Raw genomic sequence first — 25,717 nt, 5'->3', positions numbered from 1 at the left:
GTGGATCCGATCGTTGTATGAAAATTCTGCAGAATTTCTAAAGAAAATTTTATGAATTTTCGGCACTTTTCTCAAGATGTCGTCATGTCAAAATGCACTTGGAATATTTTCTCTGAAATTATTTATCAACTTAAAGCAGAGAAGGATTAAATAGCAGTATTAAACATACTCCCGACCGAAAATTTTGCATTTTTTTTTATAAATTGTACCAGAATTCTCTTGAGAACAAAAAATACTATGTGATTTTCAGTTGAAGGCTATATAATTATTTATTATTTATGAAAAAAAATATTCCTCTCATTTCAAGAAGTAAGACGGGTCTTACCAATTGGAATTGCAGAACGAAATTTTGCTGGGACCTTGGCTAGATTTCAGAATTAAAAACCCATTAGATTTTTCCATTAAAAAATAAGACGTTACTGTGCTGTGTCAGAGTCGTCTTATGCGCAATAGCATGGTGTTCATAGCATGGTGTGTTTGTGCCTTTTTATCATAGCGAGTGCACTTTTTTCACCTTTTCTCAATCGACATCTGGTGGTAAATAGTTGAAATAGAAAAATATCTTAATCAAAAGCGCCATGGTGGGCAATCCTCGTACTATTGCGACGCTTGCAACTGTCAAAAAACATTCATCAAAAATATAAACAAACGTTTGCGGAGGAGTACTTTTTGGTGGAAATGGGTGATACTGAGGATATAGACATGGTCAGACCCTCAAAATGCACGCAATATCTTTATTAAACTCACTACTTGATTTCTCATTGCAGGAATCTTCCTCCTCATCTGGAGATTCGGAGGGAAATGATGCTGAATGTGATCAGTGGTTTGACACAAATTCATTTTCATGGTAATTTCTTTATAAAAATTAATTATTTCTAAGCCCACACCACTGTATTTGTCTTCTCTTTTATTGTAGTTCAATGGATGGAGGATACCGACCTGATCTCACCAGCAAAAGTGCAGAATATATGGAAGAAATCACCAATTTGCTGGGAAAGTTTATGGAAGTGGATGAAAGAGATGAAGACAAGGTGCTGAGCCTCAAGAAAGATTACCTGAACCTCATTGAATTGGCATTGTAAGCTAGACTGAGATTTTTTATTAGGTTAGGCTTCTGATGTATTGGTTTTGTCTTTCAGCTACTTGGACAACTTGGAGATGATCAGGAAATGCTGCAAAATTGCATTTGCTAAATTTGGATTTGATGAATTCAAATTGTTGGTGTGGCTCTATCGTGAGCTCAGGGAGTGGGAAACCACGAAGAATGATACCTGCCTGGAGAATATCTACAACATCTTCAAGTCAGCTCTCTCCCAGAAATATTGTAAGTCAATCAAAAACAATTTTTCATTGATTTATCATGATCATTTCAAAATAAAGGTCAGGGTGGGATTCGGAGTAAAACGAAAGCTCTATTACGGGAATTAACTCTTTCGCGTCACACTTTTATTCAGCAGATATATTCATGTAAAATTGAGTTTTTCCTAATGCTTTATGATCAAATATAATAGTTCAGAGAGGAAAAAAATTTTCCATTTCGTGAAAACTCGGAAAAACCCCGGGTTATATATGACCCTATTGTCCTCAAGGGAAGTGCACATACCATTTTCAAAATCTATATCACGGGCTTTTTAAGAGTTTTTTTTTTTGCTTTAAGTTATTAATTTGGCCAAAACTATGGCAAACTGGATAGTTTTGATGAACACTGTACTCCTGGTGTTCAAGGAATCTTCGTGGTAATCCCTTGAACAGTCACTGTCACAATATTTTGAGTGGTATTTGGCAAAAATAAACTTATCCACATATTCATTAACACACAATACAATTGCACAATATGGGACGCTTGCAGAATACTCTAAAATATTGCAAAATATGTTATAATTCATCAGATATAAGATGAAATGTACAGGAGCAAGATGTCCCACCTGCATTTCACGAAGAAAAACAATGTCCCAACTACATTTCGCTATAGGTTTGGGACGAAAACACTGTTACCCTTGGGGACCATAGGGTCATATATGACCCGGATAAATTCTACACGCTTTCTGGAAAATTAAGAGTAGTTTATTATATCAAAATATGCAATATACAATCTTTGGATATTCTATTTTGTGTTTCTAAAGAACTTTTTGCTGAAAAAAATAAATTAATATAAAAAATTTTGAAAAAGAAAAGTCATTTCACAAAGTTCGAAATTAGTGATTTTTGATCTCAAATATTTTCTTTTCCTGAATATCTGAAGTCTTGAGAAAATTAGCCAAGAATCTTACATCCTTCTATTATCATGTCGTGCACAAACCGATAGATTTCAATGTAAATAGTCAAAAAAAAATTGTTTTTTCCCCGGGTCATATATGACCCTAATGACGCGAAAGAGTTAAAGTTACATTGGGGCATTCCGAGACAAGTCACTCCAATTAATTTTATTTAAGGTGTGCACGGCAACATAAAATACATAAGATATTTTAAGGTTAGGTTTAACATAACCTAAAATTTTTTGAATAAACGATTTAGGGTAAGTGTGCCAAATTTCGGCAAAGTTGCATGCAAGCGCAGAAGTCTCAAACTTGAAATGTAATGGCGCTGGCACACTTTTTCAATTGAATGAAATTCAATCGATTGAAATTTTACCTCTTACTCTTTCAAACTGAAATATGATATGTTTGTCTCTTTCTGTCAAATGAAAATTGAAATTTCAATTTCATTTTCAATTTCAATTTCAAATTTCATTTAACAGAAAGAGACAGCTATATCTGATTTTACTTTGAAAGAGTAAGAGGTAAAATTTCAATCTATTGAATTTCAGTCAATTGAAAAGCTGTGCCAGCGCCATAATATTTTTAATACATATTGATTTTTTTTTATTCCTTTCTCTTAAGGAGTATATTGCTTGGAAACTTATTGACAATTTATCATCTTTATTTTCTCTAAAATCAATCTTAGTACATTTTAAAATGAATAAAAATGTAGACAGAGCATTGGTGAATGAGAATGAACCTTCATTCTCATAGTTCTTTGCCCTTTGGGATTTCTTCCAATGTCTGTTTCACGTTATCTCGTTTGTCGAAATTACATTTTCTTTTTTTTTTTGCATTGTATAATCTCTAGAGTATATAAAACTGAAACTTCATGAAAATTCGAGGAATAAAAAAGGTGGCCGGAATTGCAAACTGTCCGGAATTTGTCACACTTACCCCAACCTTTTTTATTCCCAATTTCGAAGAGGATTAAACGGTTAAATCCTATTTAAATCCACCAGTTTTAAATTCAGAAATTTTTCTTGTTTAGAATTTATTAAGAGATTCATAAAAAAAAACTTTTTTTGAGGTGGCATTTGCAATGTTGTAATATTAATTAAAACTAACAAGGCCCTATTTCGGAATTCAGCTTTAAATTTTGTGCTACGAACTGGGTTTTTTTTAGGTTAGGCTAGACATAACCTCACATTCCAAAATAATTTATTATATTTTAGAAAGATTTATCTTCAAAATTATGAGGAGATGTTAGCATTTTTCTGGGTTTTCAAAGAAAATTTGTGTCGATCTCCATATAGTTGTCTGACGAAAAGTATCTCATACATAGTACCGATTTCTCGTATTTACTTTGAACATTTTTTTCTAGAATTTGAGGTTATGGCTCTTGATTATGGCTCAATCTTGAAGGGAAATAAAAATATTGCAAACTGCAGTTCGATGTAATAAGAATTTTTCTCATAATTCAAAATGTTGCATTCTAAATTGACGGAAACATGAAATGCACAAGATATTTTAAGGTTAGGCTTAACATAACCTAAAATTTTTTGAATTAACGATTTAACCTATTTTTGGCCAAACAGAAGAATGAGGCCATATGATAACACAATTAATAAACTTTTTTCCAGCCTCGATCATCGTGTACAAATTTATCCACTTTGCCCCATATTCTGCCCACAAGGAAGATATCTGGAGAAAGATCCTCGATGTCTATCTCTATGACTTTACCGCAACGGCCAAGTACGTAAGCTTTTGGAAGGACTTCTATTTGGAAGATCCGCCGGACAATGAGGAAAAGTGCCAAAAAGTCATTGATGTGTACACAAAGGCTTTGGCAATTCCTCATCTGGACAGTGATGCTACGCTCAGGGATTTCCAGGAGCTGTGCAATGAGGCTCCTGAGCACTATCGAGTGGACTGGGAGAAGATTACGGAGATTCACCGTGTGGCCAGTGCAAAGTTCCAATCAATTGCTCAGTATGAGAGTGGAGTGATTGATGCGTCGGATTTGGAGAAGCCAAGGATGTTTCGGAAGTACCTGGAGGCACCGGAAACGGCGGGATTTGAGCGGAAATGGGTCCAATTTGTCTATGAACGAATGGTTGGGGATTGTTCGGGTGTACCTGGTTGCTGGATTGCTTACATACGTTACAGACAGGATCTTCCGGAAGTTGAAGATGCTTCCGGATGGTTTTTCAATCAATCCCCTCTGGATATCATCAATAGAGCGTTGATTTTTGTCAAAACCAGCGAAGAATTGTTCTTGCTGAAGATGGAACTTGTGGAAACGGATAATTTCACAGTGACTCCCTTGTTGAGTGTCATGGATGAGGCTCTGAGAGCCCCATTCTCTTCCCCTGATCCCCATACTAATCTCTGGGTGGAATATCTCACAGTTCTGCGGCGTTTCACGAACTTTGACTCGGAAGAGGGGAAAGATCTTCTTCGGAGAAATTTTGAGAATGCCTGGGAATCACTGAGTCAGCAATGGGGCAATCTGGCTGATCAGAATGGGGAGATTTTGAAGCTTTGGGCAGCTCTTGAGTATTCGGATCTTGGAGATCCGGGCAAGGGGAAAACACTGTGGCAGGAAGTAATGAGTTTCGGGGAGAATTCTACGAGATCAGCAACATGGTTGGAATACATTCATCTGGAGGCACAAAAAAATCCCGCTGGAGCTCGCAAAATCTTCAAGAAAGCCATAAAATTGCCCGAATTGATTGATCCGGAAGTTTTGGCAAATGCTTGGATGAGATTTGAGCGACTCTGTGGTTCCAGGGAAAATCTTCAGTACTGTCAGACTCTGTCAGAGGAGATTCTGGAACAGCGTCAGAAGCAAGAGAGGGAGGAGGCTAAGAGAAAGGCTGCATTTGAGAAGAAAAAAGTGACTTTCAGGAAGGAAGAGAAAAATCCAAAAGATCTCAAGAGGAAGCCCAGAGAAAATTCAGATCAACTTCCAATCAAGAAGCAAAAGATCGAAGAAAAGTCAGAAAGGCCAAAAGAAGAGAAACCCTTCACACAATCTTCCTCAACGAGAGATCCTGCCAAGGATAATGTGACCATTTTTGTGAGTAATCTGGACTACAGCGTGACCGAGGAGGAGATCAGGCAATCATTCCCAGAGCTCAATGTCATCAATTTTGACATGGTCAAGAGCACGAGTGGGAAGAATCGGGGCTTTTGCTACATCGAGCTGGAATCGGAAGAAAAGGTCCAGGAAGCGCTTAAGTTCGATCGAAGGCCAATAAATGGGCGCCCTGCTTACATTTCCGGATGCCTCCGGGAGAGGAGTCAGCGCGAAAAAATATTCAAGTACTCTGAAGAGCTAGAACCCACGAAACTCTTCGTGAAGGGCTGTGGAAGTGCCACAAAGGAGGATCTGGAGGAGATATTCAAGCCCTACGGAGAGCTCAAGGATGTCCGGGTCGTCTATCACAAGTAAGTCAACTGAAGAACTTTTCTTTTTAAATAATTTAAGTAATTAAAATGTCCTGAAAATTCCTTTTTTTACCCAAATTTGAGTAAACTTTAAATTTTATTATTTGCTAGCAAAATAAACTAATACAATTATAATAAAACATCATGAATATCTAAAAAAAAAATAGTTAAATCATAAAAAAACAAAGAAAATAATTTGTTTTCTATAAAAATATTGCACTTTGCGAACTTATATTTTTCTTAAAAAAAAAAAAAAATAGAAAACTTTCCTTTGCAAAGTGAAATTTGCTAAACTTCCTTTTTTTCATGAAATAATATTGAAAATTACATTTTTCGGATCCCAGTAAAAATTCCGAAAGCCAAAACCCCAAATGGGCCAAAATCCCGAATGGTTCGAATCTAGAGAAGCCAAAACTTCGGAAAGGTCAAAATCCTGATCGTCAAAATCCTGAAAAGGTTAAAATCCCGAAAAGCCAAAATCCCGATTGCTAAAACCCCAAAAATCCAAAATACCGAAAATCCAAAGTCCCAATCGCCAAAATCCCAAACGCCAAAATCCAGATCACTAAAATCCTGAAAATGTCAAAATACCGAAAAGCTAAAATTCCGAAAAACAAAATCTCGAAAAGCTGAAATCCTGAAAGACAAAGTCCCGAAAAAGTCAAAATCCCGATTGCCAAATTCTTGAAAAGGTCAAAGTACCGAAAAATCAAAAATCCGAACGCCAAAATTTTGAAAGCCAAAATCCCGGTGGCCAAAACCCCAAAAATCCAAAATACCGAAAATCCAAAATCCCAATCGCCAAAATCCCAAACGCCAAAATCCAGATCACTAAAATCCTGAAAATGTCAAAATACCGAAAAGCCAAAATTCCGAAAAACAAAATCTCGAAAAGCTGAAATCCTGAAAGACAAAGTCCGGAAAAAGTCAAAATCCCGATCGCCAAAATCTTGAAAAGGTTAAAATACCGAAAAGACAAAAAACCCGAACTCCAAAAGCCAAAATTCCGAAAAGTGTAAATCCTGAAAAGGTTAAAATACAGAAAGCCAAAGTCTCGAACATCAAAATCCCGAAAAATCTAAATCCCGATTGCTAAAACGCCGATAATCCAAAATCCCGATAAGCCAAAATCTCAAACGCCACAACCCCAAAACTTAAAATCGCGATCGCCAAAACCTGAACACCAAATCCCGAAAGCCAAAATTCCACGAAAGCCAAAATCCCGAAAAGCTAAAAATCTGAAAAGTCAAAATACAGAAATCTAAAATCTCGAACACCAAAATCCAGAAAACCAAAATCCCGAAAAGCCAAAATCCCGATTGCCAAAACACCGAAAATCCAAAATCCCAAACGCCAAAATCTAGATCACTAAAATCCTGAAAATGTCATAATACCGAAAAGCCAAAATTCCGAAAACCAAAATCCCGAAAAGCTGAAATCCTGAAAGACAAAATCCCGAAAAAGTCAAAATCCCGATCGCCAAAATCTTTAAAAGGTTAAAATACTGAAAAGACAAAAAACCGAACGTCAAAATTCTGATAGCAAAAATTCCGAAAAACCAAAATCCTGAAAAGGTTAAAATACAGAAAGCCAAAGTCTCGAACACCAAAATCCCGAAAAGTCTAAATCCTGAACGCCAAAACCCCGACAGCCAAAATCGCGATCGACAAAACCTGAACACCAAATCCCGAAATCCAAAATCGTACGAAAGCCAAAATCCCGAAAAGCTAAAAATCTGAAAAGCCAAGATTCCGAAAAACCAAAATCCCGAAAAGCCAAATTCCCGATTGCTAAAACCTCAAAAATCCAAAATCCCGATCTCCAAAATCTCGAACGCCAAAGTCCTGAGAGCTCAAATCCAGATCATTAGAATTCTAAAAATGTCAAAATACCGAAAAGCTGAAACACTGAAAGCCAAAATCCCGAAAAAGTCAAAATCCCGATCGCCAAAATCTTGAAAAGGTTAAAATACCGAAAAGACAAAATCCGGAAAAGGTTAAAATACAGAATGTCACAGTCTCTAACACCAAAATTCCGATTGCCAAAACCCTGAAAATCCAAAATCCCGCTAAGCCAAAATCTCGAACGCCAAAACTCTAAAAGTTAAAATCGCGATCGCCAAAACCTGAACACCAAATCACGAGAGCCAAAATTCCATGAAAGACAAAATCTTGAGAGCCAAAATCCTGCAAGCCTAAATTCCGAAAGCCAAAATCCTGAAAAGGACAAAATCCCAATCGTCAAAACCCGAAAGCCAAAATCCTGAAAGCTGAAATCCTAAAAATAAAAATCCCGAAAGCCAAAATCCTTAATGCTGAAATCCCAAAAAGCCAAGATCCCGAAAGCCAAAAACCCGATCGCTAAAATCCTGAAAAGGACAAAATCCCATAAGCTAAAATTCCAAAAAACCAAAATCCCGAAAAGCTAAAATCCTGAAAAGGTCAAAATCCCGAAGAGCCATAATCCCTAAAAAACCAAAAACCCCCGAACAGCCAAAATCCCGGAAAGCTAAAATGCCGAACGCTAAAATCCCGAAAGTCGAAATCCCGATCGTCAAAATTCTGAAAAGGTCAAGGATATAGAAAAACCAAAATATAAAATGCCAAAACCCTGAAAGCTAAAATCAGTCACACTGATAATAATTAATAAAAAGTGCATCTAGGCAACCTTTTAAAAATAAATTTCACTTTGCAGAAATGGCAATCCGAAGGGAATCGCTTATGTGGAATTCAAGGATGAAGCTGCAGCCAGCACAGCTCTGCTCAAAGTGGATCAGTATCAGATGGGAAAGAACACCCTGAGCGTGGCAATTTCTGCTCCTCCGCAGCGTGGAGTCCCCAAAGGTGCACCTAAAGTTGAGAGTTTGGGAGCAGCGAAGCGTCTCTTGCATCCTGGTGAGATGCGTCCGAGGATGGCTTTCATTCCTCGGTCAGTCCTGCAGAAGAACCCTCCTAAGAATGGACAATAGAATCCATGATAAGGAATTTATTGAGAAGAAAGAAATCCATTTGAAAAACTATTTGGATCTTCAGTGGACTTTTATTTATTTCCGAAGAATTGTCCTTCCTGATCCCGAGTCCTGAATCCCTAATTGCGGCATTGTTTGGGGGTATTTAGATCCGCATTTTTGGCTGTTAGGTGAGTAATTTGATGTATTCTTCTTAGAAATTTGATTTTCATCATTGAATTTTTCTTTTGCACTGGACTTGGTAAAACCGTTACATGAGTAAATTTTGAAAAAAGACTATGGTGAAAGTACATTCGCGGATTGCTCAAATTGAAGATTGAGCAGTATTTTAATAAATTTGCCCCAATATACCCAAAATATAAATGAAATAGATATGAAAAAATTAAAAAGCAAAAAAATATTGTAGTTATTTTTGAAAATGGGAAAATTGAGAACTTTCCAGCGAGCACCAAATGCTAAGCCTTTTCAAATCAGCTGAAAAAATATATATTTTCAGCTAAGTTCTGCTAACCTTAAAGCGAGACTAGCGATCGCACCGGCAATTAGTCAAAGTTATTCTTTTTCCCCAATCGAGTGAGAGACTTTAATGAACTTGGTTTTTGTCTTTGCTGAGGTTGACGGGATTGAGTAGAAGCTAAATGTAAACCCAATCCATTATTACAATTTCATGATTCTTACAATAACCACATTTGACATTAAAAAAATCATCCGCTGCGAGCGCTAAACAGTGCCATTTTCATGTATTTGCTTAGCACTTTTTGTTCGAGAGCTGCTGACTGGCCAGCAGACCAATTCAGCAAAAAAATGCTAAAAAAATTTTTTTTTCTGCTAACTGTGCTCGCTGGGTTATAAAACATCATCTCGTTTTATTCAAAATAGAAACGGATATCTGAACTCCGAACGTGGTTTATTTAATTACAATACTCATTCTTTTTTATTTCGAGTGTTCGAGCAAAAATAATGAGGTTAGGAAGAGTCAATGGAATTTTCCAACTCAGTCCATGGATATTTCTCAAAGTTCTTCTGACATTTTTTATAGGGATGGTATCATGATGTGCAAAACACAAAACACTCCGTACTCAATATTTAAGTGTGAATTGTGGAAAAATTACTGAATAATTCTTATGAAAGTGAAGTGAATTGTGTTCTCAAGAGATTAAAGAGATGGGATCAAAGTTTAGGTGTGTCACAAAGCAATTTGTACAGCGGAAATTAACTAATTTGCTTAAGGATAAATTCTGTTATTTACCTTCGCAGCGATGTTGATGAGTACGGTTTCCAGCGACCAGAAGATTTTGATTACAGTAATTATGAGGAGATTATGTCAGAGTATCTTAAGGTGTTGGCCAAGAGGCAGATGCAATGGGAGAAGTATATGCGATCTCATGGAATTTCGGTGATGAACAGGGCTCTCAAGAGGTACATCCGGAAGGGAGTTCCAGGTGAGATAGTGGGCATTTTGCCAAAATGTCAGAATCATCTGGTCATTGCCCTACATTTTGCAGCGCATTTGCGTAAACTCGTGTGGCTAAGGACTTCAGGAGCCACTGCAGCCATGGCCTCGGATCCAGCTTTATATCGGAATCTCCTGTTTCAGAAGCACGATGAAGAAATTGTGGACATGATTAAGATTGACCTACCGCGCACCTTTCCCAATAACATCTTCTTTCCGGACATTCAGAATCAGCTTTTTAACATTCTCGTGGCGTATGCCCATTTGAACAAAGATGTTGGCTATTGCCAGGTGAGTTTACGGATTGATCCCCAATCTCTTGTTCTTGGCTTAAAAAAAAGTTAAATTGATCAGGGACTGAACTACATTGCTGGACTTCTGCTAATTGTTACCAAAGATGAAGAGGGCACCTTCTGGCTTCTTCGGCATATCGTTGAGCGCATTGCGCCAAATTACCACACAAAGTCCATGAGTGGCCTTATCACTGACATTGCTGTACTGAATGAATTGCTAAAAGTCCGCGTACCTGATGTTCATGCACATATTAATAACCTGGGGCTTCCGTGGGCTGTGATTGTTACCAAATGGTTCATTTGTCTCTTCGCCGAAGTGCTTCCAACTGAAACTGTCCTCCGGATTTGGGACTGCCTCTTCTCAGAAGGATATAAGGTAAATAATTTTCTAAATTATTTAATTCAGGATAAAAATTATGAAAGCAAATTTAGTACTTTCAAAAAAAAAAAAAGGAAAAAAGTTGTATTTATTCAGAGTTTTATTGATTTGCTTTCCAAATACGCAAATTTGCAGCAATATACTGGATATAGCAGTACTGGTTTAAATTCAAAAATTTTATTAAAACTCGTGCTTAAAATTTAAAAAAAACCGCGTGAAGTGAAATCTCATGGAGAAGTTTTCTGTGCTCAGTAAATTAATTATTTTAATTTAAAATTACTCGAAATCTTCAGAATATTCATTGACAGCTCAGTAAGTTTCTTTTTTTTTTCTTTTAAAAAGATTAATATCAGATGATTATATCAGTGCCAGCCAAAATTACAGAGCCCAACATCCCGAAAAGCCAAAATCCTAAAACAAATTCAAAATCACGATCTCTAAAATCCTGAAAATCAAAATCGCGAAAGTCTCGAAACCCAAAATCCCGAATGCTAAAATTTCGAACTCTAAAATCCCAAAATTAAAAAATTCCGAAAGCTGAAATCCTAAATTCAAAAAACCCGAAAGCAAAAATCCAGAATAGGTCGAAATTGCTACATTTAAAATACCGAATATGTCGAAATGCCGAAATCCAAAATCCCGAAAAGTCAAAATTCCGATCTCTAAAATTCTGAAAGTCAAAATTCCGAATAGTTCAAAATCGCTAAATCCAAAATCTTGAATAGCCAAAATCCCAAAAAGTAAGAATCCAGGACGCCAAAATCCTGAAAGTTATAATCCCATCCCGAATGGATCAAAATAAGAAATAGCCAGGATCCCGAAAGCCAAAATCCCGAATAGGTCGAAATCGCTTCATTAAAAATACCGGTGTCGAAATCCAAAATCCCGAAAAGTCAAAATTCCGAACTCTAAAATTCTGAAAGCCAAAATTCCGAATTCAAAAATCCAGAACGCTAAAATCTCAAAAGTCAAAATTCCGAATAGTTCGAAATCGGTAAATCCAAAATCCCGAATATCCAAAATCCCAAAAAGTCAATCCAGCCAGAACGCCAAAATCCTCAAAGACAAAATCCCATCCCGAATGGGTCAAAATAACAAATAGCCAGGATCCCAAAAGCCAAAATCCCGATTAGGTCGAAATCGCTTCATTTAAAATACCGAATGTGTCGAAATGCCGAAATTCAAAATCCCGAAAAGTGAAAATTCCGAACTCTAAAATTCTGAAAGCCAAAATTTCAATTTCAAAAATCCAGAACACTAAAATCTTAAAAGTCAAAATTCCGAATAGTTCGAAATCGGTAAATCCAAAATCTTGAATAGCCAGAATCCCAAAAAGTAAGAATCGAAGATGCCAAAATCCTGAAAGACAAAATCCCATCCCAAATGGGTCAAAATAATAAATAGCCAGGATCCCAAAAGCCAAAATACGAATGGCCAAAATCTTGAAAGGCACGAAATTATGCAGAGGATAATGTAATCTTAATCCATAAATTAGATTATAGGTCCACTCTACTGGAATAATACGACAAGTAAGATATTACTGTTCGTATTAATTGCTTTCTGAATCGAATTATGCCCAACGCACAATAAACTTTGTTTTGTAAACATGTTTTTGACATTTCAATGAGAGTGAATCAAACAGAGAGATCTAGTCATCTCGCTCTTTCTCACAGGAAATTTTGAAAACACATTTACAAACAAAAGTTATTGTGCGTTGAGCATTATACAGGCAATTCGAGCAATTTTCCATGCGTGCAAACTGTGATTCTGTCAGTTTTCGAGCGAAACACGAGAGAGAGGCAAGATAAAACACTTGCTATCTTTTTTTGGCATTCTCGCAGTTCGGAAAGTATTAATCTTATATGTGACATGGTCATCCAGTCTCTTTTATTTCAGAAAATAGTGAATATTGAAATTTTCGTTTTAACTAATTTTGTCCCAGTCTCTCCCTACTAGAAATTGCCTCATTCTCCCCTAAGCTTTAAAACAGTTCGTATTTATTTGGAAAAAGAGACGTAAAAAATTAAGTAAATTGTGCGAAACTGCCTCATTCTCTCCTACCAAGAGTTATTGATTTTTTTAAATTAAATAATAATTTATTTATTTCGAAATGCTAATGTTGAAAAAAAAGCTTGATTAATTCATTAAGAAATGAACAAAATATAAACTTTTATATCGAAAATTACACCTTGATATACTCAGTAAAACGCTGATAGATAATTTGAGTGTTGCCATTGTCTTTGGAACTAAAGACAATGGTGTTGCACAACTTGTTTATACAAAATATTGTTTTCGGAGCAATCATCTTCTAGATGAACTCCTAATAAAAAGATTTAATAATAAAAATAATAACTAGAAATAAAAGAAGACAAAATTTAAAAACAACTTAAAATTGTTTGAATACAATTTATATTAAAGTAATTGCTGATGCAAACAATCACTGAGAAGAATCCGAAAAAGTTAAAATAACATTCTGGAAATGTTAATTTTACCCTGCATTATTGATCCGAAATCGGTGTAAATATTATGCTTTTTAGGTGTATTATGGGTTAAAGTTACCCTTTTTCATGTTAATTTTACCCTTACAAAGGTCTAAAATTAAAATTAAAAAATGTTGATATACTTTTACACCTAAAAGGTGTTAAAGCTATGAGGAAAAAAAGTTAATCGCACCCCCGTTTTTTTCTCAGTGATGTTTCGCAGTGTTCTCCTTTAATTTTACTAGGAGCAGTAGTATGGGGAAGTGGGGCACTTTTGAATGTGAGGCAGTTTTGAAATTGGGATTTTTCTCCTATGCTTAAATGGAACTGAATCATGTCATAATGTAATTTAGCTTCTCAATCTGTTTGTGCACTGAGAACAAAAGAGGGTGCGATTCACTTTTTTTCCTCGTAACTTTATCACTTTTTAGGTGTAAAAATATATCAACATTTTTTAATGTTAATTTTACACCTTTTTAAGTGTAAAACTAACATGAAAAAGAGGGTAACTTTAACCCATAATACACCTAAAAAGCATAATATAATATTTACACGGATTTCGGATCAATAATGCAGGGTAAAATTAACATTTCCGGAATGTTATTTTAACTTTTTCGGATTTCTCTCAGTCTTCAGGTAAATAATTATATCATGATGAAGCTCAATAAAAATAGATGAAAAATCTAAATTTCAAAGCTGACCCATATTCAAAGGCGCCCCACTTCCACCTAATATAATAAGAGTTCAGAGGAATAACATCATTTGAAAACTAAATTTAATTAGGGGAGGGTGGGGTAGTTAACAACGGGGCAGTTTCAATTTTTGCATATTCTTCTTATCTCTTTGAAAGGAATGAAATAAAACCTTTATGTTACTGAAGCTATAACTGAGACCTATGTTCATAAAAATAATTAATTTCGTAACGCTTCTCGTTTGAGTTCTGTAATTGATTTTATAAAACTGCAATAAAATGAAACTTTTTATAATGTCTTATTTTCAACAATTTCTGAACCGTTGCACTTATCTATCGAAGTAACATAATTGTATTAATTTACTAGTGGTTTTATGAATATTATAAGGCATTTAGCGTTGAATGAATTCTAAGACGGTTCTGACAATTTTGATTTAAGTTCCGAAAGTGCGTAAGGGGCAGTTTCAAGCAATCACATGGAGAAGTTTCCTTTGTCCAATAATTTACTTTTTTAATCAAAATTAACTTTAAGCAATCTGTTAATCTGTTAATCAATTAAAGATGTTTTTGTCGATAAAGTTCGAAATTTTGGGAAGTAGATTTTCTAAAAACTCATTAACAAAAAAAAAAAAACAATCTTTCAATGATTTTAAGTGCTTAAAAACGCTAAAGTTAATTGTTATAATATTTTTCAGAATGTTTTCAGCAAGATATTATAATTTTTTTTGTAGTATTATGACAATTCAAGATTTTAAAATACTATTATAAAACTGTTATACTAAAAACGACATGTTCTAAGGCGACATATTGATCCATTTATGTTCTGAATTAGCTTAGAACTACAAAAGACATTTCTTTCGTATAAAATATTAAAGAAAATTGCTCAATTAATGAGAAATAAGATTGGAAATTTGTGGCGATATTTTATTTTCACTGTATGATCAATAAGAGTTTTCTGTTATAAAGATCTTGCTCGATTATATTTTTATGTTTTAAAGTCCTAGAAGACTTTAAAATAGTAATTTTAATCAATTCTGATATCGCAAGTTTCATATAAACACATTTTTTCTCTCTCAAAAATTGCCTCATTATTTATCTTGAAACTGCCCCGCAACGGGTTTCACGCATTCTTTCATTCAAATGAAATCATCTTCTCCACAATAGACCAATGAAGTTAAAGGATTATTGTTATTGTTTTTATTAACCCGAAACTCAACTGTAACTCACAGAATATATAAAGTTTTAATTCTGTTTATCATATTTTTACAAAATGGTTTCAAAATCCATTTTGCAATTTAGGGGTGAATCTGCCCCACCCTCCCCTAATAGTTGTTTTTCTAGAATATATATATATATATATATTTTAATATTTTAATAAGATAATCCAGATTTGTTATAGTGTAATTTTGAGCTCATCTACATAATACAAAAATCATTTTGCGTAAAAGTACAAATGTTACCTTCAAAACTAACTTTAGCAGAAAATCGTGCAGTGTGAAAGTCATAAATTTTTGGCAATTTTAACGATGCATGTACATGACTTTCCAAATAATTTTGGAGGCCAGAATGTTTAAAAATTAAAAGAAAATTCGTAAACATCCAATTTGGAGTCAATAATGTTCGTGTTGACGGTGTTGACCTGCAAGTACACCCACATCAAAAACTGTAATTAGACCTTCGACCTTTAAATTCCCCCCGTTATTGTGTGATTGAAGCTCTTTGGCGTGCATGGATGACTTTCTGGCCTCGTCGACACCCCCTAGAGAAGGAATTGAAAAAAAAATAAACTTTCAGGGAAAACAGCATACAAATTTTTTGCAGAGATTTCTCTTTCTAAAAATAAGCCAAAATCTATGGCAAAATGTCCGAATGCTGCAAAAAAATCGCGAATAATCTTTTTTATATTTACCTTGTAGGTACATCAATATTTTTTTTTGAAGCTTTGTTCTTGTTTTCAGATTTTATTTCGTGTCAGCATAACATTAATACTGCGCCATCGAGATACTTTAATGGCAACAGAAGACATTTCGCAGCTGGCAAATGTTTTTAGAGAAATGCTACAAAGTCCAATGGTAACAAATTGTCACGAATTTATGAACAGTATATTTACCATTCCGGGCAACATAAGGCGTCGTGATATCGAATCTCTACGGACTCAGGTTATTATTTAGATGTGACACAGAGTGTCATATGTTAATCCCATCAAATGCTCGCGACAGTATGTCCAGAAATTGATTTTAGTCTTTCCAACAGGTGCAATAAATATTTATGAAACTAAATGGACGAGACATGCAATTCGCAGCTATCAAAGCAGTTTGTATAATAGAAGAGACAACAAAGTTTTTACTCTAAAGCTCAGTAAAGTATTATAACTTGTAGGACAGATGTATCCAATCTCTTGATAATAGCAAGTCCTGCACTCATTCAACTAGGTCAAATGAAGTATTTGCCCTTCCAAAAGGTAATAAAAAAAAGTATACTAAGTGCAGATTATTTATGCAATTATAACATTTTTAATTGAATAAACTCCTGAATAAGAAAAGAATGTTAAAGTAATATTACTATTAAGGACTATGAATTTATAACGTGTTGTAAGATTGAGTGTTGAGCAAAATGGCACAAAACTTTTTTGGTCAGTAAACAACACAAAATTGATAACTTTAAATTAAACCATGTCTGAGATGCCCAAAATGGTTCATAACTTCTTAATTTTCTCTTTACCATGAATATTTAACTTTTTTAGAAGCATTAAAAATTTACGATTTCCTCTTACTACTCGAGTTTCTCACAAGGAAAGTCCTTCAACTCGAAATAGAATTTGTTAGTCAAACTCCGTATACCCCATAATTTGAACCCAAGGAATTTATTGCTGATAGTCCCAGAATTTGGAAAATTTTTGTTCACCTTTCTCGGCAAAGTCAAAAAGGTCAAAAATTACATTTTTCAAGAGTAGACTCTCTAAATGGCGAGAGTTAGTGGATTAGAATGTTATTCAGACCCTCCATAAGTCGATCCAGAGGATAAAAATATGATACTACAGGGGGTCCCAGGAATATGCATATTGGGATTATGTATAAATGGAATTATGCATTCAAACATATTTATGCATCTTTGCCTACCACTAGGAGCTAATTAGTAAAATCATTTTTTAAATACTCCTAAATGTATGAAATTTTTTGATGTGGTAAATTTGAAATCAACTTATTTTACGGAGTTTCTGTAACTTATTCGAAAGAAATCTCCTGGGGGTATGCAAATTTTCTTCGATCATGAAAATATGTATAATCCCGGGACCCCCTAGTACTTGTTCCTCCAACCCTGTCCTTCTCTTTTAGAGACACGTTTTTAGGCTATCCCAGAATTACATCCAAAATAGTTCATTTTTTGTATGTTTTGGAAGATTTCCAAGTGGATATTTCGGATATTACATACAAATATCACTGAACCGTTACTTTATTTCTTTTCAATGTCATAGGCAATATTCTTTAAATATGTTCATTTGACAATAAATTTCATTAACACTGGTGAAAATGAAAGGATCACCGGGAATCCTTTAAAAGTATCACTGTTTTGAGACTTATTTAACTCCGGAATAAACGAGTAAAAATAATGAAAAAGTCGTCTTTGGTGTTCGCTCAGACGAGAGAAATATAATATTAGTAATAAGTTCAGGATAAAACATAATCTATCATGATAAATGTGCGTACAAAATTTCAAGAGACACTAGTGAACCTTTCAAAGGATCAAATATGACCCATCCTTTTGAAAAGGATCAAATATGATCCAATTTGATGCTTATATTTTTACCAGTGAAATCGGAAATATTCTAAATAAAGAGGTGGCAAAACGTTCCAGGCTTTCCAAAGAGCTCGAACTCGTTACTTAAGATGTTATACCTCAAAAGTACTTTCGCATCATTTACCTTCTAGCGGTTCACAACCGACTGAATAACTCAAAAGATCGCTCAAAATAGCTTACGAGTAATACAACTGATTTACCCAGTATTACCTATTGGAACCGGTTCAGTCTCGTCAGAAATTCAAAGACCTTTCCAACGAGCCCAAATATGACCCCATTACGTTATAAATGCGCTGCTCTCTAGAGCATTTTTATCCTTTGATTTTGAAACACCGTTATAAAAGAATGATCCTAACCTCCGGCCATGTGTTTTTTTTATATGGAGCTGTTTGAAGCTAACTCACAAATTGATCTTAAACTCTGCTTACACTTCACAGAACAAGATGGTATTTAGATAGAAATCTAGTATATTTATCCCTCTTTACAAGGATCAAAGTCCTGTTCACAAGGGATACCTTAACTTTGACATAAATATCATGTAACCGTCGCGAATGCAGAAATATTCCCATACGCATCTGTTTGTGAATGTGAGAAATTGGCTTCAAATTTGAAGGCTATTCGCCGGGGACTAATTCAACGGTATTTTCGTATAAAGACGAAATGTCCGCCTAGATAGACTCTAAAACCTCTAAAACATATAGTGAAAAAAAATCGTACGATGAATTTGCGAGCAATAACGAAAAAAATATTGTTTTGAAGGAGAAGGGGAGGAGTAAAGGAGAAATAAGGGGCATGGTAATAATCCCAGGATCGACTTATGAGGGGTCCCCTGAAGGTCCCTAGTCGCTATCTCTTACCGTTTGCGCTCTAGAGCTGGTGAACTCTAACTCTAGTCTAACGTTAATAAGACTCTAGGAGGAGTATTTCAATCAATTGGGCCAAATTTGAGTTCCTTGGAAAAGTTTTGGAATCCCTGACAACTTTGAAACGAATATTAATCAAAAATTATTTTTTGTCCCTACTTTAACTGTTCACTAGGAAAGATAAGAGGAAGACAATATGTGGAATTGCAGAACGATATTTTGCCGGGTCTCCTAGTTTACTCCAATGTTGTTTTAAGAAATCTTTTACGTGTTTGTAATAAATATCGGGCAATGAAAAAAAAATCCGCAAAATTAAGACATTTTTCATCTATTTACCTTATTTACCAATTCTTTTTACTGACCAAAAAGTTGCAGCCTTAAAAAATTTACTGATTTAATAATGTGTTTCAACGGATTTAAGATTAAAGCCCATTAATAAATTTACAGTTTAATAACATTTTCAAAATATGTATTATGGAAAGTGTCCATATTTTAAGGTTTTCCATTGTAAAATTGAAGTGTTTGTGTTTCTAATATTTTGAGAGATTCTTATGAAACAAAAAATACGTTAAGTGTTCATATTCATATCAGTTTAGGATAGTTTATATTTGCTAATTCTCTAAGTCAAAAATTTTCGTCAGTTTCCTCAAATTTCTAAACTAGTCAACTAACTATCGCAGCTTCCACAGTTGACCAGAAATTGAATAGGTATTTTTTGAACTGGATGAATGATTATGTTCATGTAAAGAAAACGAATGGCAAAAATTGAATGATTAATAATATCAGAAACAAATTTTTATAGATAAGTTATGGCAATTGCCATTTTGGATAATTTTCTATGTGGCTATTTATTACGATCTTAGAACCACGAACGGTGATTAAATAAATTTTAAATGCCCTTTAAAGTAGATTAAAGTTATTAAACAATTTATAAGACAAAAACTAGGATAATCTTTCATGTTATTGTTATTTGCGTCTACTTTTGTCGTATCTGTATTTAGCTAACTTTTTGAGGATAACACGGTTTATGACTTTTGTGGGTTAATTCTTCTTCAGCGTGCTATAGTGATCTAACGATGATAACCCATTTAAAATATATCTGAAATTTATGCTTTTCAAAATACAGCCAAGAAGAACTCGTAGCTCAAAATCGTAAGACATTCAAGGTCGAAAAATAGAATAGTAGATACGACTAAGGTAGACGGAAATGACAACCTTTTAAAAAAATTATTTTTTAAGTGAAATGTAAATCTTATTTTTAAAAATTCTTCGAATAATTAATAATAAAATAATAAGTTTTTATAGTTATTAAAAGAAAAATACATTTTACAAAAAGTCAAAGATCCGTGGTGCGTGAGTTGTGACGAATTATTTCATTTTTCTGAATTTAATCTTTAGAATGAAATATTTTATTTTTCTATGATTTATAAAAATGGTCAATGGTTAGATTAAAAACATAATTACCTACATATGCTCTTGAGGATCACATTACAGAATCCTTATTTCAGCGTCCGGCTCGAAAACTCTCATTTCAAAAAACAGTTAATAACCGTAAAGATGAACCACCATTATTTAAAATTTTACAGGGAATTAAAACTTGTTTTAAAATATTTAAATTAATTTTTGAACAATTTTGTACAGTAAAAAAAAGGGACAGATAATCCTAACCGGCTTATGTAGGTGAGATTCTTAACGTGAGCTAACTCGGAGTGCATGTAAATTCGATTTAGAGCTGAAGTTGGGAGACGCCATTCAGTTATCTTGAATAAAATTCGTGAAATTATACAAATTTTGTATTTAAACCAAAATATCAAGGATTTGGATGAACTGACAGAAAAGTGTTATATGGGTGAAATGTAGACCAGAATGTTCTCTATAATTTTTCCATAGAACATGATCTCATCGATTACTCAGAAGCCAAGATAAGCGAGGTTTTTTGTTTCTTAACTCGTTTTTTCATCCATCAGAGTGCCCCAAGTAGTCATTTGTTGAACTTCAACTATATCAAAGAATTGTTGTATTCTGTGGGACTTTCCATTTAAACCCCTATTTTAAGTGTCTTGGTGGAGTAGAGGCAGTCAAATTGGCATCTGAGTGATTTCAAAGCGTTATTATGGGAAAAATCAATTTTTTTCACACTTAAACGGCAAAATCGGAGTGATAGCGTAGACTGAGCGGAAAATGATGTATGGACGAAATGTAGAGACAAATGTCCTCTACAATTATGTCGAAGTAATCATCAAAATCGGTTCAGCGACAGTCGAGATAATTGAGGTTATGTGATATTGAAATTCGTTTTTTGACTGTGGTGCCCCTGGTGTTGGTCCCACGAAGTTCAAATGTTCTAGAAAGTTGTAGTATTTGGTGAGATCTTTCGTTTAAGCCCTCATTCATCAAAATCGGTCACATAGAACCGGAGATATGATTTTTTAAATTTTGTGAACTTTGACCCCTCATATCTCCGGTTCTATTGAAACCACAGCGCGCATACGCACCATTTTGGAAACGTCCTAGACTGGACTACAACATACTAAAATTTGATTAACTTGCACAATGCCGTTTTTGAGAAAAGTGACTTTGAATTTCGATGAATTTTGACGCTATCACAGCGCCACCTGTAGTGACTTTTTGAACTTCCATCTGAAAGTGCTCATCGAGACGAAACCAAAAAGGTAAAATTTAGGTCGTTATGTTAGTTAGAACCGGAGATAGAGGCCGGTCAATGTTCGAACTTTGACCCCTTATAGCTCGGGTCAGGGGTTATGGATCGACTTAAGGTTTTTTTTGTTTGATAGGTATAATCAACGGCTACAACATACTAAAATTTCAGCCCGATTGCATAAGGAATTTTTGAGTTATTTAACTTTTAAGATTTAAAAATTTTCTTTTTAATAATAGCGCCCCTAGCGGTGGTTTTATGAACTTGCGATGTTAGAAAGGGAAGTGGCATTTCACGAGAGCTTTCCAAAAAGCCCTCATTTTTTAAATTCTGACAATTAGAACCGGAGTTATGGCCATTTTAAGAAAAATTTTTTGGACCCCTATAGCTCGGGTCAGGGGGGTCGGGGGACCTTAAGTTTGGTATTGATGGAAAGCTCTAAGGCCCAGCTATAACATACTAAAATTTGAGCCCGCTCGATGCCATAGGGCCGGAGCTATTGAGAAAACAAAAAAAGGGGGGTCTTCAAAATGGCGGAAGGAGGGGTGGGGGGTGGGGGGTCAATGCACCATGTTGCAATTTTCATACGATATTTAACCTTTGCCGAAAACCGCAAGTCGATATCTTTTTTAGTTTAGGAGCTATTAAGCTCCAAAGAGCGGCCGGCCGGCCGGCCGGCCGGCCGGGAACGTAACTTAGCCCCCCATATATTCGTGATCAGGAAGTGGCGAAACACATTTTGGCCAAGTTTGAGCGCGATCGGAGGACATGAAATTTTGTTAGGATTATAGTAGGTGAGATTGTTAAGAATCTCACCTAATAAATTAAAGAACCGTAGGGGAAGACCCTCAGGCTTCGAACATACTCTGTCTTTGAACACTTCATATTTATCATATTTTCCTTTATTGAATAGGGAAAGCACCCATACTTTGTCCGATCCCAAGCTTCGTAATGACTAATTTTTTCCTATGTTTTTTAATAAACGTGACTAGCCAGAGAGCACAGTTAGATAAAACAGGCAGCAATTTCAGCAAAAATATACTGAAAACGTTCCCTTTTTAGCTAAATGTACTCTCTGGGTAATTGCACCCATATTTTAAAAACTAGGGGAAAGTGTCTAGCTTTCAAAATACATATATTGCGGTGTCACATTTATTCACAAACAGACACTAATAAAAAAAATCTAAAAAGTTAAAACAAATCTATGGTAGAGTTGAATTAACTCTACGAATATCGATGTAATTGTTACTCTTTTTCGTTGTAAATTTTAGTAGAGTTGAAACAACTCTTTGTGCCAGTTAGGCACAAAGGACGCATTAGGATATCGATGTAATTATTACTCTTTTTCGATGTAAAAATTCATCTCGACTGAAGTATATGCTTAAGTGTTTTCGTTTTAAGAATATGCTTCAGGCAACAAGATTTTCGTATGACAAAGTTCATATGGAACATCAACTAGAAATATACCCAACAGTGTTTCATGAAGACATGTGCGTGCATCATACGTGATATTTCGCTCGGAACATAGGGAAATTGAGGTCAAGAAAATATTAATAAAGAAAATGATAAAATAAAAAAAAAACAAAATTGCAAAAAATATTCATTTTGGGATTTGAAAGAGTTATTTTAACTCTAAAAAAGATGTTTTAACTCTTGAAACGAGTTATTTTAACTCTTAAAACGAGTTATTTTCAATCTTAAAAAAAGTTATTTACACTCTTTTGTCATGTAAATTTTAGGAAAAAAAATAAAACAACTTTTTCGAATATTACACCTAGATAGAAGTAAAATCAACTCTAAAATATAGTTAATCAAAAATCACAACGAAAAGGAGTTAATTCAACATCGATTTGAATAAGTTTTACTCAATTATTTTTCTGAGTGTAGGAAAAATTTAGCCATTACGAAGCTTGGGATTGTACAGGGAGGGCGTGGGCATTTCTCTATGACTAACCCATTCAGTCAATGTACCAGAAATACTTGAGATAGAATGTTCATATTTTGGGATTAGTTTCCTACAGGTTAATAGATGATTTTTTTGAAAAGAAATAATTTTTATCCATTATGGGGGCGCGGGGAGCCGCCCTCAAACACGCGTCTTAACGGTCACTGAATTTAAATTCGGTACATCAATTCATTACAAAGACTATTAATTTAGATAGAGTAACTATCCAAGAAAACACATTGGCAACCAGAATTAAAATCAGGAAAGAGGATGAAGGTCAATTTTAACAAATTCGACGGGATGTTGCATTTTCCGTCCGCCATTTTGAGCAAAATTTTTGCATGACTTCACGTGAAGCGAGAAAAGAACAACAAAATGTATTTCCATCTCTGTCGGACTATTTTTCCCAAATTATTGAAGAACTAAAGTAACTAAAAATCCATTCCCGACAGAAACTCGAATATCAATTGCCCTGGAATAAATCATCTAAAATCACTCAATTTGCGTATGATGTATAATACCATGGTAAGGAATGGGTTAATAACAATATAACCTTAATAACCAGTCTTAAATCACTTATTTATTGAAAAATTGTATGTCAGATTCACTAAAGAAATATGAAAAAACGTGAAATGTTGGAAGCCAGAGTATGTTCAAAATCTGAAAGCCTTTTCCATAAGGTTTTTTTTTAATATAATATTTTATTGTTAAGTGTATTAAATAAAATTAATTAATTTTAATTATCTTGGCCAAAGTGTTATCGAACTAAAGAAAAAGACTCGGAATAGCTTTTTTTTCAATGTCTTTAAATTCTTCTTCAAAAATGTAACTTTGAATTAAATAAAAAATGCAAATGTTTCTTGAAAAGTTTCATACGTAATTAAGTGTATTATCTAAGAAGTAATAAGGTGAAAGAAATATATAATATTAATGTTGAATATAACGTTGATGTTGAAGTGAAGTGGAAATAGCCTCATCCCACGCAAACTTTGCATCCAATGTAGGGTTAAATGTTAGTGAACTAGTCAACTAAAAACACAGAAATGTGGTGAATGCGCCATATAGTTGAAGTGTCGCCTAATAAGACTGATGAAGTCGATTTTACACACTCCACACACCATTTGTGAAACACGTAATAAAATTTATTTTAAAACATGCAAAATATTCTATTTCAGTGGTGAAATTTTTCGGGCCAAATATGAATTTTTGGGTGTCTTAAATTGCTTTTATTTTGACTTTATTGACTAAACGCATTTTCAATTGAAATAATTTTTACTTTGAGTTTTTGGGATATTAAAAAAGAATGTGTATAAATCGAATAAATTTTGTTTTATTTGGAGAAAGTTCGGAATAAACTGGTAATTTGAAATTTATTGTAGAACCTAGCCCTTACTTGTAATTAATTAACGTTTTTCGGCAGTTGAAGAAAGCAATAAATAAAACTCAATAAACAATTTTTTTTTCTAAACTTTATTTTGTGATGCGAACATGGTATGATTATGTATGTTTTAATTCATTTATAAAAGCGAAAAAATAGAAAATCTTCATTACATTTTGCTATTAAAGTCTTAAAATAAAATGTTACAATGCTACCGATTTTTCATTTTCACTATATCGTTTTATAATTCTTAAAAAATAAAATGTCTTTCATGATATATCCAGTAACTATATGTTATGTGTCAGATATATTTTTTTTAAATGTTTCATATTCATTTATAATACCTAATGTTCGCGTTTAACAATATCATACATTGCAACGGAGTTAATTATATACTTTTAAATAAAGGAATGAATTTGAAAGGCATTAACTTTAATGATAATTTATACAAGTAATTGATAGTTTTATAAAATAAAGAATTATTAACGTGTAACTGAATATTTAATGCTAAAAATATTTTAGTATCAATCGCGTTTTCTGATTGGATAGAACTTAAAAGCTTTCGGAGCTTTCAGAGCTCCAGCCAATCACAGAAGACGATGTAACAAAAATATCTTTTGGGACGAAATATTTAATTACATGTGAATAACTCTCTAAGTAACATAAACAAACTATATTTTATTTTAAGGATTTTTATAAAACATTTTTTTTCTTTTTATAAACTTCCTATATAATTCAATTTATGTTTATTAATAATGTATACATCCATTCATTGTGTGAAATTTATTTTCAATTTAAAATGACTTTTATAATCTACATCGAGCAGTTAAATACTTTTGTGATCTACACAAAAGAATAATAATAGTGTCTTCAGTTCAACATGATTCGATCGACACACTTATACGGTTTCATTTCTTTTTTTTTGTGTGTTTATGTTTTTTAACAAAGTTTAATCATTTTAACATTTTTTTCTTTCTAACTGATTGAAAATATTGTCTGGCACGATTTAATTTTACTTACAATACACTTTGAATATTAATATATTACATCATCTCTACATTCCGTTTTTGTCCTGTTTTTTTTTCACTTTGCTCTAAAAAAGTATTTTAAAAATGCTATT

The 25,717-nt window shown here is 34.0% G+C and overlaps 2 protein-coding genes across 3 annotated transcripts; both read left to right on the top strand.

Annotated features, from left to right (window-relative positions):
- Nucleotides 1-605: 605 nt before the first annotated feature.
- LOC129799611 (squamous cell carcinoma antigen recognized by T-cells 3) lies at nt 606-8,709 on the top strand. The gene is made up of 6 exons (XM_055843645.1): nt 606-705; nt 768-847; nt 917-1,078; nt 1,140-1,324; nt 3,881-5,690; nt 8,385-8,709. Exons 1-6 carry the CDS (start codon nt 679-681, stop codon nt 8,656-8,658), a joined length of 2,538 nt encoding a protein of 845 aa, XP_055699620.1. The 5' UTR covers nt 606-678; the 3' UTR covers nt 8,659-8,709.
- A 966-nt stretch (nt 8,710-9,675) lies between these two features.
- LOC129799631 (growth hormone-regulated TBC protein 1-A) lies at nt 9,676-16,506 on the top strand. Of its 2 annotated transcripts, XM_055843704.1 has the most exons (6): nt 9,676-9,839; nt 9,916-10,100; nt 10,164-10,402; nt 10,466-10,780; nt 15,913-16,113; nt 16,208-16,506. In XM_055843704.1, exons 1-6 carry the CDS (start codon nt 9,823-9,825, stop codon nt 16,214-16,216), a joined length of 966 nt encoding a protein of 321 aa, XP_055699679.1. In that variant the 5' UTR covers nt 9,676-9,822; the 3' UTR covers nt 16,217-16,506. The 2 variants fall into 2 exon arrangements, with proteins under 2 accessions (XP_055699679.1, XP_055699678.1); XM_055843703.1 differs by having other exon boundaries at nt 15,913-16,506.
- The last annotated feature ends 9,211 nt before the right edge of the window (nt 16,507-25,717 follow it).

The sequence above is a fragment of the Phlebotomus papatasi genome, chromosome 1, assembly GCF_024763615.1.
Source record: "Phlebotomus papatasi isolate M1 chromosome 1, Ppap_2.1, whole genome shotgun sequence".
Classification (NCBI taxonomy): domain Eukaryota; kingdom Metazoa; phylum Arthropoda; class Insecta; order Diptera; family Psychodidae; genus Phlebotomus; species Phlebotomus papatasi.
Note: the sequence above shows the minus strand (reverse complement) of the source record. Positions and strands in the feature narration are given on the sequence as shown.